At 39.7% G+C, this 17,966-nt stretch overlaps 1 protein-coding gene across 1 annotated transcript; it reads left to right on the forward strand.

The window, feature by feature from the left end:
- On the forward strand, window positions 1–17,350 carry LOC121885664 (MAM domain-containing protein 2-like). The gene is made up of 15 exons (XM_042395339.1): window positions 1–214; window positions 352–462; window positions 4,848–5,137; window positions 6,752–6,836; window positions 7,065–7,202; window positions 7,922–8,199; window positions 8,965–9,058; window positions 9,679–9,825; window positions 12,502–12,621; window positions 12,745–12,884; window positions 14,010–14,106; window positions 14,925–15,083; window positions 15,579–15,832; window positions 16,811–16,895; window positions 17,008–17,350. The coding sequence occupies exons 1-15, from the start codon at window positions 184–186 to the stop codon at window positions 17,052–17,054; spliced, it is 2,076 nt and encodes a 691-aa protein (XP_042251273.1). The 5' UTR covers window positions 1–183; the 3' UTR covers window positions 17,055–17,350.
- Window positions 17,351–17,966: the final 616 nt, after the last annotated feature.

The following is a 17,966-nucleotide window of genomic DNA, read 5'->3' on the forward strand; positions in this document are numbered from 1 at the left end:
CGAGTCTGCAGTGTGCTGCCAGTCTGTGAGCTGGAGAGACACTCAGACGACACACACAAGAGAAGTCTTCAAAACTGACTTTGGTTGCAACTTCTTGTATTTTTTTTTACAACAGTGGATGCAAGCCTACTTTTGCATTTCTTATTTCCTCTGAGGGTCAACCTATTTCCACAGAAAGCGGCAATGCTTCCATTCTACCTCTTGACTTTTGCTGGTGAGTACGTTTTAATGACTGTGCCAGTTCTGGAGCATGGGGACATGTTTCTGTTAATGCTAGTTCCTATGATTCATAGTTACCATTCCCTTGCTCTACTTTTTCTCTTCTCTGTTTTTCTCTTTCTTTGCTCAAAGCCATCATCCAAGCCCACAGCCAGCTGTTGCCAGGCTCTTGCAACTTTGAGTCCAACACCTGCGGATACACGTCAGATGCAGACTTTACAAGCTGGACCCTGCACAGAGATGGTACTGGGAGACTTTAATAGATGCCACACTGCATCTTCTGATTTTTAAAATATTTTTTGTTCAAAGGCGTTTACTAAGTATAGACTTTTCTTAGCAGTGCCAGATTTCAGCTGGGATCTTGCAATTGTTTTGGTGCTGGTTTAGTCCATAACACTGAGGCACACTGGTGAGAAGAAGCCCATCTGGTCTGCATTGATTCCAGCATCTCAGAACATCTGGAGTCAGTGAAATAACACATTTAGGTATTCTCGCTGGGTTGGTACTGTAGCTAATGCAAATGAGTACTAAACACACCCATATCAAAGTTATATCACTCTCTATTTACTTAAAGTGATCAAAGTCAACAGATGTATGGAGATTAAATCACTTGTACATGATGTAATACCGTGATTACCCTGTTGTAGAAATGACTTAACATTACTAACTTCTCTCATCTGCTGTATCTGTGCTCAGATTTAATACATATGTAGAATCTTTTGTGGAGATCAAAGTTGCACAATATATTGAAAAGTGTCTGGCTGCAGATACCACTCAAGACAGATGTCTCTTGTTGCACTATAGGATCCTGTCACGTAAACTGTGACATCAACTGGGGCCGTGAGGCCCAGATCTTTAACTAGATCTCAGTCATACAAAACCAAATTTAACTGTCTTTCTCCAAAAAGATAGACCACTATCTGGGAGACCAGATTCATCATGAATTATATACCAGAATCAGTTCAAGTACTCATACAATCAAAGGTGCAAACACTGGTCCATAACTGACCCAAGTTCTGCTAACTAGACTTGGTTTTCGGCATAAATGGCCCACATCCACACTCTTAAATCCTAGCCAGCCATATATGGACCAGAGCCAGAGTACATTTGGTCCTCTAAATACTAGAACATACCAGAGCACACCAACACCGAGCCACAATCAGTCCAACTTCATTCGTCACTAGATAAATTTAAACATCTCTTATGTAATACTAAATGACTACTATTATCTTTAACCTTATACCTGATGTTATACATTGAATTTCATTATACCGAGGACCAGTTTATTAGACGTAATAATCAAGTCAAGGTTTTTCTGAGCTTTCAAATGCATTTCAGGATCTCCAGCAGTGAATGGAAAGTTTTGAAAGCACTGAAACTCATTGGCATAGTGTTAACTAAAGGAAGGAGGAGGATAAAGGAGTGGATATAGCCTACTATGAATACACATTCCCTGTCTTCTTCTTTAATGATCTAATGTCACATGATTGGTACTTCAGGTGTAACTGCAACAATAATTTTCATGATTTCATGATAATTTATTAATTGTTTTCCAAATCAATAACCCTAACCCTAACCCTATAGGTTAATAAAATGTCAAACATCAATCACAAGTTACCAGAGCCAACGGTGATGTCTCAAATTCATCATTTTGTCTGAACAATAGCAATTAACGCATCAGCAGTATTCAATTAGCAATAGTATTTAAAAGAGAAAATGCTGTAAATGCTCATGCAAACAGAGAATCACTCAATTGAGTATCAAGTAAATTTGATTGTATGAACTAATTGATCACCTCAGTGGTTTCCAATCTTGTCCACCTGCAGCACCTCATTCATGAGTCACCAGTTTTGACCCCTTAACTCCTCAAACTGACTTAAATTTGTCAGGTCCAATGAAATGAAACAATTCAGTATTTCAAGAAAAGGGAAACAAAGAAAAATTCAAATTTGTGTAGCAGAAATTTAATTTTTCATACTTTCCTGTCCTATTAATTATCCCACAAACCTCTCATATTTAGTCATTGGAGGAGTCCCAACCTTCAAGTTGGGAATAACTAAATTACTATTATAGCGCTGATGGTGTCAGCATTATTAAGACATGAACAGTAACCAGAGCTCCCTTGGAGGTACTACATACACCACATTTCTGTATAAAAGCACATCCCCCCCCCCCCCCCCCCCGACATTTAAACACAGGAGGACCACTACACTTCTAAACCATTAACATCACAGTTTTCCTTCAAGAACTAACAACACAGCCGTTCTCAACATTAAACCTAATTATAAGCATCACTAATTTATACCGATTTGATTGGAGGAGTGTGTCCTGTTGCTCCAGTAACCACAAAGCCACTGTATCTGCAGCCAACGGGGTCCAACAGGCACTGGAAACTTCTTATTTTTCCACCAGGATCCTTGGTTGTACTTGTCTGAAATTGCTCTGTTGTTGCAGCCTGTCTCGCTGTCGGTCTCTCCTTTAGAATACGTCAACTGCTTTTTCTTTTTCCTGTTTCCATCCTTGTAACTATTGCCACTGGCTTGTTAGGATAGGATGTAGTTGGTGCGTTAATGATGTGTTCAGTGCTTACTCATTTATTCTCCTCTCTCAGTCCTCCTCTCCCTCGCTGTGCTCTATGCAGCACTGAAGCTCGAACAGAAATTAAATCATGTCAAATACAGTACCAGTCAAAAGTTTGGACACTCCTTCCCATTCACTTGAATGAGAAACTGTGTGCACAAACCTTTGACTGGTACTGTATATTTGTAAAGGATTTTTTTTAATGTGTTCTGGATTTAAAAACACCACTGGCACTGATTAAACCAAGAAAAAAGGTCAGTTTGAGTGTGTCATGGCAAACAATTGCAATTTACTGGCAACACAGGAAGAAAAACATCTTGAACTTACTGAATTGAAGGTGAAACGAGCTCAGCCCTAGTGCATGTGTGTGTGTGTGTGTGTGTGTGTGTGTGTGTGTGTGTGTGTGTGTGTGTGTGTGTGTGTGTGAGTGAGTGAATATATGTGTGTCTGTCAGGATATAGGAGCCCTGGGGCAGCAGGGCATTCCACTGGGACAAATAATAAATGACAGACCAGTAAGGAGAGCTCAAAGGCCCCGAAGCAGAAAAGAAGCTTAGAGTTGCTGTTATGGTGGGAGCTGAGGTGGATTTTATGTTGCTCCAAGTCAGAATCTTGACTTTAGATATGAATCCTGATGTAAAATGTCAGATCCCCTGATTTAGCTGATTTCTTTCTTTCTCCGGGAATTCACTTGACTTATTTGTGCCAAGCTGCACTATGTTTTTATTTGTATCTGTACCATTGGGGGCAGGGGACATACAGTACAAAAGAGACCTCCCAGAAACTACAATAATAATCCACAGACATTTACCCCACAAAGCTTTGTGATATGGCTTTGTGGGGCGATTCACTTGCATACCATAGAAAAGTAATAAGGGCAAACTTTGCTTCACTTCATATGTGTATTGCTTTGCATTCAGTGGGTCTTCACCATAGTCTTGATAAACAAGATAATGTAAATACTATAATTACTTCAGGAAAGTGAACATTACCATTGCAATCACTGCTACAAAGGGGGATCATATTAGGCCTGCATTCCAGTTAGCTGTATATATATTCAGGTGCTGATCAGTCTTAACTTGTGGCTTCTGTTATGTTGATGCAATGGTTTTGCAATTGGTTTTTGTTTTGTTTTTTTGCACCCACAGCTAGGTACTTCACTTTTCTTTTAAGGAAGTAGCTATTGGTTGGTATGGGTTCCTCTGTGTCAATAGTCTGTTTATTGTTGGTTTGGAATTTTTACGCATGGGCATTGGTATTTATTGCTCAAGATAATGTGATCAAATTCAAATTGTTTCAAAATGGAGGAATGTTTTTGCTTGCAGGTGATATGATAATCCTTCCCATGGTTTGGGTTAAAACGGTTAGGTTTAGGCACAAAATCCACTTGGCTAGGGTTAGGGAAAAACATGGTTTGGGGTAAAACAGTAAAATGCAGTAAAAATGTTCCATTTAACAGCACTAAAATGCCTGACGTGATGGTAAAAAATGTCCAGTTAGTGGTCTACAAGCGGTCCAGCAATAAATTATGGAAACCCATTCAATACCGATAGAACAAACTATTTGCATGGAAAACCAGTCTGGACCAACAACCTGTGGACTACTGGCACAGAATCCTGTTTTGTGTCAATAGTTGGTAAATTATTGCACCGGTTCCGTAGCCAGTGCCTTCTTTTAAAGCTCATAAATAAGTTGCTGACCACTTGATCTCTTAAAGCTTACAAATGCTGCTCATTGGCAGTGGGAGGTAAAAGCTGTATAAGGCAAGTTTCAAGTTTCTGCAAGTACACTTTCATTCCATCGCAAATTAATCAGTGGCAGCCTCAAAGCTAGATAAAAGTATTCAACATCCAAAATGGTATGTGCAAAATGCAAAATAGTTGGCAATAATGCAAAGTATTTGTTAGGAAGTGAGCTAAAACATGCATAAATTCCTTTAAGTCCTTGTCCATGTGGTATTCACAATATCTTCTCCCCTGTAGAACAAAATGTCATCCCTAAAATTACAGTTTTACATTTTTCTAAATCCCACACACCTCTCTGTTTCAGGCCGTTATGTTGCAGTGGATGCAGTCATGAGCAATGATCAGGATGATGAGATAGGTGCAGACACCGAAATGCAGAGAGAAACCACTGGAGTCCTACTGAGTCCAGCTCTGGAGCAGGGCGAGTGGAGCTGCCTGAGGCTCGTCTACCAGATCACCGGGTCAGGCAGCCTGGAGGTTTTGCAGCGTACAGAGGGAAAGAGCTTTGATAGGCCACTGTGGAGCAGCCAAGAGCCCTCCGACAGCTGGGTCATCTCAAGCATGGACCTGCAGAACAATACTGAGCCTTACAGGGTAAAACAAAGTAATAGTGTCCTATATTTATTTACCAAGGAGACCAGCTTGAAATTAAAAAAACAAGGCCAAAGTCTAAACCTCCACAAGTGGTCCCTGGAGATTGTACAGAAAACGTTTCATGCTTTTGTTGACAGGACAGAAGTAGGTCAACATTACACATGCAGGCCCATATTGAGGCTAATACGAAGTGTGCGGAGAAACATATACACCCAAGCACATTATCTAAACATTGTGTGGAAATATTACAGCACATGTTTACATTATATGCAGAGGTAGAGCTGACTCTGACAAGGTTGTGACCTACATGATGGTTAGCCAGGCCTGCTCTGTATGTGTGGGCCTCCCAGTGCATAAACAGCTTTCACTCCAGACTTGAATGGAAAAAAAATGAATGTGTCAGAGGTTTAAACTTCACATTGACTTCTAAAATGTTCTGCTATTTACTCTCAAAGCCACCGTCACTAAAATGAACATGGTTATGCTCTTGTTTTGGTTATTTTTTTAAGGAGTAGTACAACATTTTGAGAAATATGTTTATTTGCTTTCTTTCTAAGAGTTTATGAGAAGATAACACTACCAATCTCACCTCTTAAGTGTGGAGGTAGTTAGCTTAGCTTAGCATAGAGACTGGCGACAGAGGGAAACAGCTAGCATAGCTCTCTCTAAAGGGCTATAGCTAACAAAAAATAGTTACACCATTTAACTCCCTCTAAAACATTTTTACATTTCTGTTGGTGTAAGGGTTAAACAAACCAGATTCAATTTGTTAATCGGTGAGCTTTAAAGATGTTGGTAGATTTTCCCTTTAAAGACAGCTGGGCTAGCTGTTTCTGTTTCCAACCTTTAAGGTGATCTAAGCTAACCATGTCCTGGATCTAGCTAAATCTGCTACTACAGAAAGCATCAAATTATCTATTTTTTATACATGGAATCCTGATTAATTAAACAAAAAAATTAAATGTGAATGATGGCATTTTTAGTGATAAACCCACAACTCTGTGGTGATTTTTTTGGACTCTTACATCATAGTATTGGTTTCACCATACATTTACTGTATGGTTTCAGTTTTTCAGCCCCCTAGAGGCAAAAAATCAATTAACCTAGCTGATGAAATGACGTCTTTACTTCCTAACATGATGTAATTTTAGTTTAAACATGTTGCTGGACATAACACAGCAAGGGACAATGTTTAACGTAAAGTAAAATCAATGAAATATCACTAAAGGAAAAGCTGTTTGATTTGATAAGAGTATTGTTCAGCCCTCATCCACAATTTTTTTAACGCACATAATGATGAAAACATGACATTTATTCATCAAAATAAGTACAAATTACTTCTGAGATCATGCTTGAACCTATATCCACACACACAAATATGTAAAAGCTCTGACTCAATGTTTTAAAAAGTGTGTTTCTTCTCCTCTGTCTTCCTGTGTGTCTCTTTACAGCAAACCTGCTGCTCACCAGAGCTTTGAAAGTAAAGTAGATTTGTGTGTGTTTCATGCGTGCACTCTTTCTGACCCTCCATGCGTTCCTTCACCTTCTGTGATGTAATTCCTGTGTCATTCCATATCACTTTGAAGATATTACTGAACATATGTTTTTGATTAGGTTGTCATTGAAGGTAAACCTGGACAGACTGCTGGGAGCAGCGTGGCCATATTTGAGATCCACATCAGCCCCGGATACTGCCTGGGTCGGTGACATCACACATTCATCACTCACACATCTTTCTAAAAACAAAAAGAGAAATATGATTAACATATGCATGTCTGGATGCAGACTAGCTGGGATCTGTTTGTTAATCTCACGCATAGACACACATGTATTTGGCACATTATTAAGTTACATCAGCATGAAAGCCTTGTACACCCAAACCCATGATGGCAAGTCTGTTGCTGATATCTCATTTTTCTGTATCTAGAGTGTGATTTTGAGGAGTCTCACCTGTGTGGATACAGTAACCAGTGGAATGCAAATGTAAACTGGTATGTGGGAGGAGGCGGGGTCCAGCTCCTTCACAACAACATGCCAATTGACCACACATACAACAACAGGACAGGTGAGTGAGATTTCCTGAAGTATTAGTCTTACAACAGGGTTTTAGACATGCTGGCGGCATGGCTCTAGGGATAGCTTGTCGTTCAATCCACCACTTTGGTCCAGACTGAAATACCTAAAGAAGTATTTGATGGATTCCCATGAAATTTTGTGCATACATTCATGATCCCCACAGGATGAATCCTACTGACTTTAAGGATCTTCTCTCTTTTCCTCTGGTGCCATTGAAGTTTTCCATTGTCCAGTGAAATATCTCTACATCTCTACATGGATTGCCACAATGTTTTGCAAAAACGTTCATTGTTTCCCTGATGATGGTTTTGAGTGAAATGTCTCAACAATTGTTGGATGGATTGCCATAAAAACTGGTACACATATTCATGTTCCTCTCAGTATGAATTGTAATTAATGACCAAATACGAAACTAATCCCCATCAGTTCGACCTGTATTTTGTGTTTAGTGCTAATTAGCAGTAGATCCTGAACATGGTAAATATTACACCTGCTGCAGCAAATTTTGACCTGATGATAGCGCCAGGTAGAAAGTCAGGGGATCACCAAAACCATCAAGCTTCATCCTTTAGGGATCATGAATTTCCGCATAAAGTCTCCTCAATTATAAATCCATCTGAAATCGAACATTAAAACAATTGTTCCCATGCTTTGCAATTTTACATATTTATATTCCAAAATCTGATATACATTTGAACTCCCTCTCAGGTCACTTCATGTATGTGGACTCAATCTATGCCAAGACTTTCAAAGAAGTGGCCAAACTGGTGTCTCCCCTGACGACGGTGCCGATGTCCGGCTGCCTGAGTTTTCAGTACCAACGCAGCGAGGAGAGAGGCAACCTGTTCTCTGTGTTCACCCGGGACCGACTGGGTCAGTACCAGGAGCTGTGGAGGGCTGGACCAGAGATCCAGAGCGACTGGAGCGGGACGCTTGGAGAGTGGATACCTGTGCAGGTGGACCTGAAGGCACCGTACTCTGTACAGGTCAGTATGAAAATATAATGTCAGCTTAGGGGTATGTGATGGCATCAACACTAAAATCAAATAGGTGATATTAGCACATACTGCAGTGGAAATCACTGTTTTTTTTCCTTTTAAGGATTGTTGGCAGTATCACAGGTCTACTAGATAGCCTATGAGAAGGTTCTAGTGGGCTAGATTAAGTTTTGCTTATTTCTTCCATTTTTAAAAGTTAATAAAAACTTTTAGAGCTGAGAGGAGTCGCAATATGCATGAGTTACATAGGTGTGTTTATCCATTATATACAGTATAATTAATGAAAATCTATCTAGTCATCAAAAAAGAGAGCCTCAGATTTGAGCCTTTTACATGTTATGGCTTTTTGCATGCATCAGCAGAATTACCATTATAGTGTTCTTTCTTCAGAGTTTATCACATAGGTACAGAACATCGACACTAATAGAGAAAGAGGTTCTGAATACCTCTTCTAAAGTGAGGTGTGTATTCTTCCACTGAGAGTTAGAATTTAGCTTCTTGTGCTTCCATTTCCCTTCTTGTGCTCCTCATTCTGTCTGAAAAATGTCAAAGTAGTTCATTGTTCTTGGCTTTAACCTACTTAGGTATGCCAATGCCAAATGAATAAAATGAGTATAGTGGAAATACTTAAAGTTCAAGTGCCTCAATATTGCACAGATGTTTTACATAAATTTCACTTTTGTGTGAGGGTGTGCGTCTGTGTGTGCATGATGGCATGCAGTTTTGTTTATGAGTGTCTGTCTGCCCCTCCAGGTGGTTTTTGAAGTGGCCTTTAACAGCCCAAGAGGCGGACGTGTTGCAGTCGATGACATTTCCTTTTCTTCAGAGTTCTGCAGCACAGATACTGGTAAGCTGCAACGAGCATCGCTCATTATTTATTCTACACAGGTCCGTTTTAATGTCACCATTAAAACTGTCATATTTGTGATATAATACTGTGTGGGTGGAAATCTTAAACCTCCAAAATATGAGCATTTTGGGATTTTTAAAGTACTATAAGCCTAAATTTCCATTAGCAGTCTATAGAAGCTGCAATAACAATGAAACCTTGGAGATTTACATTTAGTGGGGATAAAAATGTCAAGTTTGTCCTGGGGGTGGCAGTGGAGAATGGACCATGGGGTCAACTAAAAGGTTTCATCCCTACGCATGAATGTGCTTCTTAAATTTCATACAATGTGGCATTTAGATTTTCATATTTCCTCTCTAGAGTTGGAGGTGAAATTTTTGCCCTTATGGTGGCACTAGAAGAAAAGTCAGGGGGTCACTAAATTCAGGATAAATCTTCTGAGGACAATGAATATCCGTAACAAATGTCATGTGATTCTTGCTCATAGTTGGAGATTTGAGATATCTTTCTGTAGACTAAAGTATAAACCTTCCACAATATAATTATCATGTCATTAAAATATGAAATTCACTCTAACAAAAGCCACAAATCCTGTTGTCCATACATGTGTCCCACAGAGCCGACCTTTGACCCCTCCATCGCTAGCTGCGACTTTGAGTCAGGTTTCTGCCAATACACCCAGGACCAAGTGATGGGGTCGTTGTGGAGAAGAGTGTCTGTAAAGCCCAACATATTTAGGAATGGAGACCACACAACAGGAGCAGGTAGAAAAAGCAACTGATGATAGATTTCAGAACATTTATAACATTTAAACCCACATTTATATAAATATCTGATGAAAACATAGACTCAAATGACTGAGGGGGCACTTGTATTGCCAAAATCATGGAGATTTATTTCACGATTCTGCAGCCTTACAGTTTTTTTTAGCCCCTTTTAGCTCATTGTTCTGGTTTTACAGCACATTTACTGTTTGGTTCAGTCTCAGTGATCTCATCAACCTGGCTTTCAGCAGCAGCTGTTTTCAGCAAACAAGCTCTGATAAACCTGGGGTCCGTTTCACAAAGCAGGTTCAACAAACTCTGAGTCTAATCCTGAACTCTGAGTTGATCTACTCTGAGATAAGAAACTCTGAGTTTCCGGTTCCAGAACAGCTGATTTGAGTCAGTTTATTCAACTCGGAGTAGTTTCACCTGGAGTTAAGCGCGTGCACCACAACTATAAAAAGCCAGCATCAATGGAGCCCCGATTCAACGAGTCACCATGGCAACGGGGAAGAGGAGGGCTGCGTTTTTCGCCCCACCAGAATTAGAAATCTTAATGCGATAATACGGCGAGTTTGAACATGTTTTCAAAAAGAAGTGCAACACCGCTGCAGCTGCAAAAGAGAGGGAGACGGCGTGGGAGAACATCGCTGCTCGGGTCAATGCCTAAGTTTAAATGTAGTACTTTGCAATCACAATAATATTACAGAGGAAAACTGCTTGATTGGTCGCCTATTAATTTATTTTATTTAGGTCCAATCCCGCAAGGGAGAAGCGCACTTGGCAGCAGTTTAGGATAAAATATAAAAACATTGTTCAAACAGGTGAGACCTCGGCATAATCTCATGGGGGTACCTCACTTTGATCATGTTTTACATTGTAAAGTAAATATTAAGTGGCTGTTTGACTGTGCAGTTGTTTTATCCCCAACATAATGCTGGTTTCACACACATAAATGTCTTCTCATCTACATCATGTTCTGTTAAATAATTAATCCTATTTAAAGTAACACAGACTTCTACTCAGCCAACAGAAAGAAGGCAGATGTCCGTAAAACGGGTGGTGGTCCAGCACCGCCACCTCTAACGGAGGCAGAGGAGCTGGCCCTAAGCCAGAATTTAGGAAGGCCAGTGGCTGGCCCCGACACTGTACAAAAAACTTCCGTTTGCAAAGAAACGCAGCGCAACATACAATATCTGCTGGGATGTGAGAGAATTGATTACGATTAGTAATGTTGCAAATGTAAGGACGGATTAGGTTGTGTATGTAGATGATGGACTGTGACGTGAAACGGTACCGCTCAAAAAGATAATTGTCTGGAAATGCTAGAACATCTATGCGTGGTCTGATAACCATCTCTCAACGAATATTTAATTCTCTGCGCAGTAATGCTGCACCTTCATCCACGGGATCGTTATCAAAAGGACATGCCATGTTAGTGAAAAAGTCGCCACCTACTGTGCCTAATGGACTTCTAATATACTGACTCTGATTTTTTTAAATGATTTTTTTAAATGACAGACGGCAGAACTAGGCTACGCCAAAACTCGCCTGCTGACTGAATGAATGAGGAAATCAAATGGAGTGTGTGGCTCTGAAAGAGGGCGGAGACTGAGAGAAACTCGAGGTTCATTGAGAAAAACCTGGTCCCGACCAGGTTAGGTTCATAGAGTCTGTTACTACGGTAACTGACCGAGAGCTTAAGTTACCCCTCTCTGTGAAACAGGCTAGAGTTATCCCTCTTTCTCTGGTTTGAGTTACCTCCCTTTTTGAAACGGAAAACTCAGAGTTTCCCTCATTTCAGGGTTAACAGACCCTGAGTTTTCACTAAACCTGCTTTGTGAAACGGACCCCTGCTGTACACTACCTGCACAGCACCAAACAGTTGACAGACAAAGTTAGCCATTTTCTGGTGAAAAAAATGAAACATCTAGCAGCTAAAGAGGCTGATATTTTTCTCAGGAGTTGGTGGAGAACAAAACAAAGCTAAAAGAAGAGTGAATATTGGATTGACAGTCCTCAGGTGGACATAAACATGACTCAAATGGGATAATAATGTTGCTGTGTATGCTGTGTAAATTGGCAGTTTATGCTAACCTGTTAGCCACAACGACTGTATACATGTATATATACACTGTATATATATTGACTGTGAGACTCACTTTTCACATGCTTTCATACCACTCATCCATTTTCTCACACAGTGAAAAACAAATTCATAACTGTTGCGGTGTGAAAAGAGGACACTGTCAGTGATTCTGAAGGCTTTGTGTAAAGATTGTACTGGGGATGAAAGCTGCAAAAGTATACATTTTAGTTTTACACAATATACAAATTAACTGTAACTTTCCTAAATTATTAATGATCAGTTTTTTCAGATGGTGTTAATTACATAAGTAATATTTTACATAATATTTTGAGAAGAAATAAGTTAACATTTTGCTATTATGGGTGTTTCTTACAGTAGTTTATTCTTGGGGTCCCCAGGGACCCCAGTCAGTAGCCCTGGATGTTAAATATGTTGGTAGGATGTAACTTTTGGATGCCGAAAAACTGTTGAAACGATGGAAATCCAGATAAATACCAGGTGTTAGTGGTGCTGGGAACATTCATGGCCAGCAGATTCTCAGGAAGAGAGTATTTTGCAAGAAAATAAAGGCTATCTTCTCCTTCCAGGATCTTTCCTGTTGGCTCACTCCCAGCTGGGCCCAAGCTCCGGCTACGTTAGCCGTGTGATTGGTCCAACTCTGCCTGGCAACATGAAGTTCTGCCTGAGATTTTACTTCTCACTGAGGGGTGAGTGGCACTCAAAAACTCTCCAGATTGATGGACACAGTATGAGTTGGTTATTGACTCTATGTGTGAATCCTGTGATTTATTTAACTGACTCACCGCCCAAAATAACTCTGGCAACTGCAGGTTTCAACCAGACAGACCAGGCTCTCGCTGTTTATCTGCAGCAGAGCAGCGGCCAGGAGAAGATCTGGACTCTGGGGGAGAAGTCCAGAGGAATCTGGGTTGCAACGGACATGACCTTCCAGACATCACAGCCTGCCAAGGTCAGAGAAGAGGAAGTGGGAATATCTCTTTAGGAAGAATGGATGCTCACAACATGTGTGAATAGATAATAAGGGGATAAATAAAAAGGGAGGAAAGAAAGAAAGAAGAAAGGATGGGGGAAAATGAGTAAAGGAAGGAAAGAAGGATCATTCCTTGAGTGAAGGAAGGAAGGAGAGATCAAATCACATAATACAGGGAAGGAGGGAGTGAGGAAAGGAAAGAAAGGAAGAGGAGAAGGAGCAAGGATGGAAGGAAGGATCCAAGGAACAAATAAACTAATTACAAATGAAGGCACAGACAAAAAAATTAGAGAAGCAAAGATGGAGAGAAGACATTAAGCAAGTAAGGAATTAATTAACAAGGAAGTGAGGAACAAACAAATTAGCAAACAGACAAATGAACAAAAGAATGAAGGAAGAACAGATGGAAGAAAGATGGTAAAGATTGGATGAAGAAACAAAAGGAGACAAAAAACTAATGAAGGAAGGGCAGAAGTAAATTTAATAAAGGAAGTTAAAGGAAACGTATAATATCTGAGAAACTATGTAAGGAAGAAAACAAGCAAATCATGAAATTAAATAAATAAAGGGATAGATGAAGAAAATAAGACGGGAACAAAAAAGGAAAGGAATGCACAACAGAAAGAATTATGGACATAATAAGAAAATTATAATTATTTGTAGTCTAGCAACTACTTTGATGTTTGAGCCTTTACAGTTCTGATCTGTGATTTATTTTGTTTATTACTAAGCAGCTGCTGTTAGAGGACACAGTTTCGTCATCATATGTTCTGCATGTTGACAACCAACCAGATGTGGAAATGCTCAAAGGCATTCCCCACAATGGCCTTTTCTTCCTCACTTTTACATTGCTTTAAAACACTGAGCATTTGATTGATGATTTTTCTTATCTTCCTCATGAGAGATTTAAGTTTGGGACTTGAGTCTCATATAAACATTTGAGAACAGAGTGAACTGCACAACGGTCACAACAATGTGTCTGTGGTTTTGGTTCTCTTCGGGACTCATCTGTCAATGATTAATGGTTGTAAAAATGTACAAATTCCTCAGGGAAAGTGATGCAGATGAGGACGCTTCTGCTCACTGTTTACCTCTGCTGTTTAGGTTGTTTTCGTCAGCACCTGCAGGAGCTTCTGGGACTGCGGCTCCGTGGCTCTGGATGACATCATTGTGAGCCTCGGAGACTGTGAGTTGGCAGCAGGTAACAACTGCTAAATTATCTGCAATTTTCAAAAATTACATACAGAATGTACATGTACTGAACCAGGACAGAAGCTGGGTTTTTTTTGGCAGAATTTGGCATCAATAACGCGGAAACAGTATGGATTTTTGTTTTAAAAAGCTCCATCTAAACCATCTCTTGTAAATATTGCATGTAACAAATTTGTTAAAGATTGGATTTAATTTGGAGATTTGATTTGGAGAAGCAAAAAACACAAAGGCAATTTTTTGACCGCCATGTTGTGCAGAATAGATGGATGCTGCAGTGCAATCCTTTTGTCGGTGAATTGAACTCATCTTAAATAAACCCAGTCAGATGTTTCCAATCAGTCCAGGGATTCAAACAATTAATATTCCAGTTATCAGTTATCATTTTAGTTCTGGTTACAGCTTTTATCTTACAGTGATCATAAGGTGAAAATCAGCCTACAAGCAGAGTGATTAAAACATCAGAGTTTCAGGTGATTCTTGCCGTAAGTGAGAAAATGCACATTTAATTTTTGGCTATAAAGGTCAGGTTATGGTTAAATTTAGACTCAGTCTAGAGAGATGCAGCCAAAAAGCAAATCAACTTTCTGGAGCTACCTGGTAGCCCAATGTTTACTGCGTATGCCACAGATCAGCAGGTCTGGCAAGCAGCTTTTGTTGCACATCACACCCATCTGTCTCTCCTCTTGTTTCCTGTTGGCCTCTTTGCAAGTAACTGTCCAACCGAGGCCAAAAAGTCCTTAAAAAAACACATCAACTTCCTGTCTTTTGATAGTTATGTTTCAGCTTTGAACAACTTTCCTGTTGCAGGACTGTTGATGTCATCTCTCCCGGGACACTGTGACTTTGAAGGAGGCATGTGTGGTTACATACAGGACAAGCAGAACGATGCTGCCGACTGGGAGTGGAGGAGGGGACCCACTCCGACCTCGTACACCGGGCCCAGAGGGGACCACACCACGGGACTTGGTGAGGGTCCACTCCACTTTATCTCTCCTCCTGCTGCCAGAACATGAAACCATAGTGCTCAACACTCACAATAATACACAGCCATGCTCAAAAAGTCATCATACAAATGTTGTTTCTTTTTAATTCTGTTCATTATCTGAACTGCAAGGAATATGTATAAAAATCAAGCACAGTACAGATATTCAATCCTGGTATAGAAGCTTAATAGCTTGATAGAAGCTTTATTATTATTTTATTTTATACAGTGTGGAAAGCTTTGAAGATACTTCACAGTAACATTTAAAGAAGAAATTAGGGTTAAAGAACCACCCTGTTTAAAATGTATATTCAGTAATAAGAGAAACCTTGAGACTAATTAATCTAAGTTTGACATTTTGGTAAATACGCTTATTTGTTTTCTTGATGAGAGTTAGCTGAGAAGATGGATGTCACTCTCTCTGTCTGCATGTTGAATTTCCACAGCTGTTAACAGACCTGTTGGCTTTTGATTGACAGGATACTACCTGCACATGGAGGCGTCACCCATGCTGCCCGGTCAGAGCGTTCGCCTGCTGTCCCGCCCACTGAGGGGCTCCAGGGGGCCTCAGTGTCTGCGCTTCTACTACCACATGTACGGCTCGGGCACGGGCCAGCTCAGCGTTCACCTCAACAAGAACGGAGAGGATGTGTTGCTGTGGCAACGGAGCGGCGAGCAGAGCATTGCCTGGCTGAGGGCCACAGTAGAGTACCAGAGTGACAGGCAGCACCAGGCAAGAGAGAAGCAAAATCTGTCCAAACTGCTTTTTTATTAGAGACTATTTTAAGTCTGTTTGATAGAAGGACAGTGATGGTGACTGGACTTTTGGCCTTTTGGAAATAGCAAGTTTTGTTTTATACATTTATGAATTTATTTATGGATAATTTATTTACTATATACTACTTACTCTTTATTTGTGGACTAAGCCAGAAAATTAAGAAAAATATCTACCACAAGTTTCCAGAGACCAGGGTGACATCTTCAGATTGTTTGTTTTGCCTGCCCAAAACACACCATTCAATTTATGATGTTATAAAACAAAGAAAAGCAGTGAATTCTTTTGAAAAGTTAGAACCAGAGTGTTTTAAACATTATTGCCTGATAAATCATTCAATTGATCATGAAAGCTGTTGTAAAATCATTTTATGACTTATTGAATAATCAACTAATTGTTTCTGTGCTAATATTTCTCAACCTTTTTGGCTTTTGACCACTTATTTTCAAAGCTGAGTCAACAATTGTGCAGCTGAAAAAATAATGTTAGCTCTGATCAACAGGACAAACCCAGTGATTTCTGGGACCTTATGAATTCCCTTCTACCACCACTATTTGGTCAACTTTTCAGTTTTCTCATAAACATGTTTCCTAACCTCACAGTGGTAAATATCCCTTGACCCTTGACCTTTCTCTATCATCATTCTTATACAGATTATTCTGACATCTATTCATTACAGCACATGAGCTAACTGGGGAGGTTTTTAGGCCATTGTGGAGTCCTGCACTCACCACTTGGAGGTTGTAGAGGCTTAAATTTTTTTATTGGTGGTTGACACAACTGCAAGTATAAAGAGGAAGTAGGTTAATAAGGTGCAAAAATTAATGATAAAGTTGGGGGGAAATATGTAAGATTTTGTTCCCACAAATGTCCTTTTCTATCAGCCTCCAATGAAAAAGATCTAAATTATCATTATTGTTTGTCTTGCTGTTCCAGATTGTGTTTGAGGCGACCAGGGGTTCATCAGTAAGGAGTGACATCGCCATTGATGACATTATTTTGGAGAGTGGACCTTGCCCAGGTAAACAACCTGTTTAAGATATTTGTTGAACACGCTGCTAAAGATGAAATGTCCTCCAAAGAAATAAAATGCACAGGAAATAATTTGGATGATTTCTTTATTTCCGCTGCAGAAGCAGAGATCAGGGCCACAGTGGGAACCTCCAATGAGATCGAGTAGAAGAGAAGAAGAAACAGCTGTATAGGATGCATGAAACCTGTTTATTTGCACATTTCAGACGACTCAAAGTCTTTGCCGACTCCTGACTCCTACATTCTGAACATGTAGGAATGTGGGTTAAAGGAAACTTTTTCATGTAGGTCTGTTTTCATGGAGCAACACATATCAGTGGCGTCATAGTCAGCATTTCTCTCTACACTGTAGCAACAGAGAGTGTGTTACACTGTGTTTTTTCTTTACATTTATATGCATTAGATTAATGCTCATTGCTCAAATAAAGCGAGAAGATTATTCAACTTGATTCCTGTTTTTTTTTTTCATTGTTAAATACTAATTTGGATACTGGAAATACTTGATTTTGCTGTCACTTAGTGGGAATACAAATTTGCCACAACACTCATGTCATCACAAAGGTCATCATACTGTATATTCAGCAAGGTCCACTTACACTATGTGGCCAAAAATAAATGGACATCCGAACACAGCATGAAGAAGTACACAAAAGTACAGTATATCGACAAGGAGTTCACATACTTTTGGCCATATAGTGTACTGTACTATGTAGTACTACAAAAATGTTCTTACAGTAAACACTCAACATGTATCCAACAAGGTGAACTGAGATAAAAAAATCACATTGTGTTTCACTCTTAGGACAGAAATAAAATGATTGTTAATAATTGTTAATAACTGAACAGTAAACAGCAGTTATTGTATCTGGAGGTGATGACTAGCATCCCTGCTGGTTGAGGTTGTGCTTGACAGAGTACACATACACATTCTCCTGAAACTATGCAATCACTGATACACAGAATAGATAACAACCTGAAATATGACTTAAAGATCACTCAGTGAAGCAATTTATGGAGACCCTGACATTTGATGAGGAGAAGGCTAACTGTTTCTGATGGT

This window comes from Thunnus maccoyii, chromosome 19 (assembly GCF_910596095.1).
Source record: "Thunnus maccoyii chromosome 19, fThuMac1.1, whole genome shotgun sequence".
Taxonomy (NCBI): Eukaryota; Metazoa; Chordata; class Actinopteri; order Scombriformes; family Scombridae; genus Thunnus; species Thunnus maccoyii.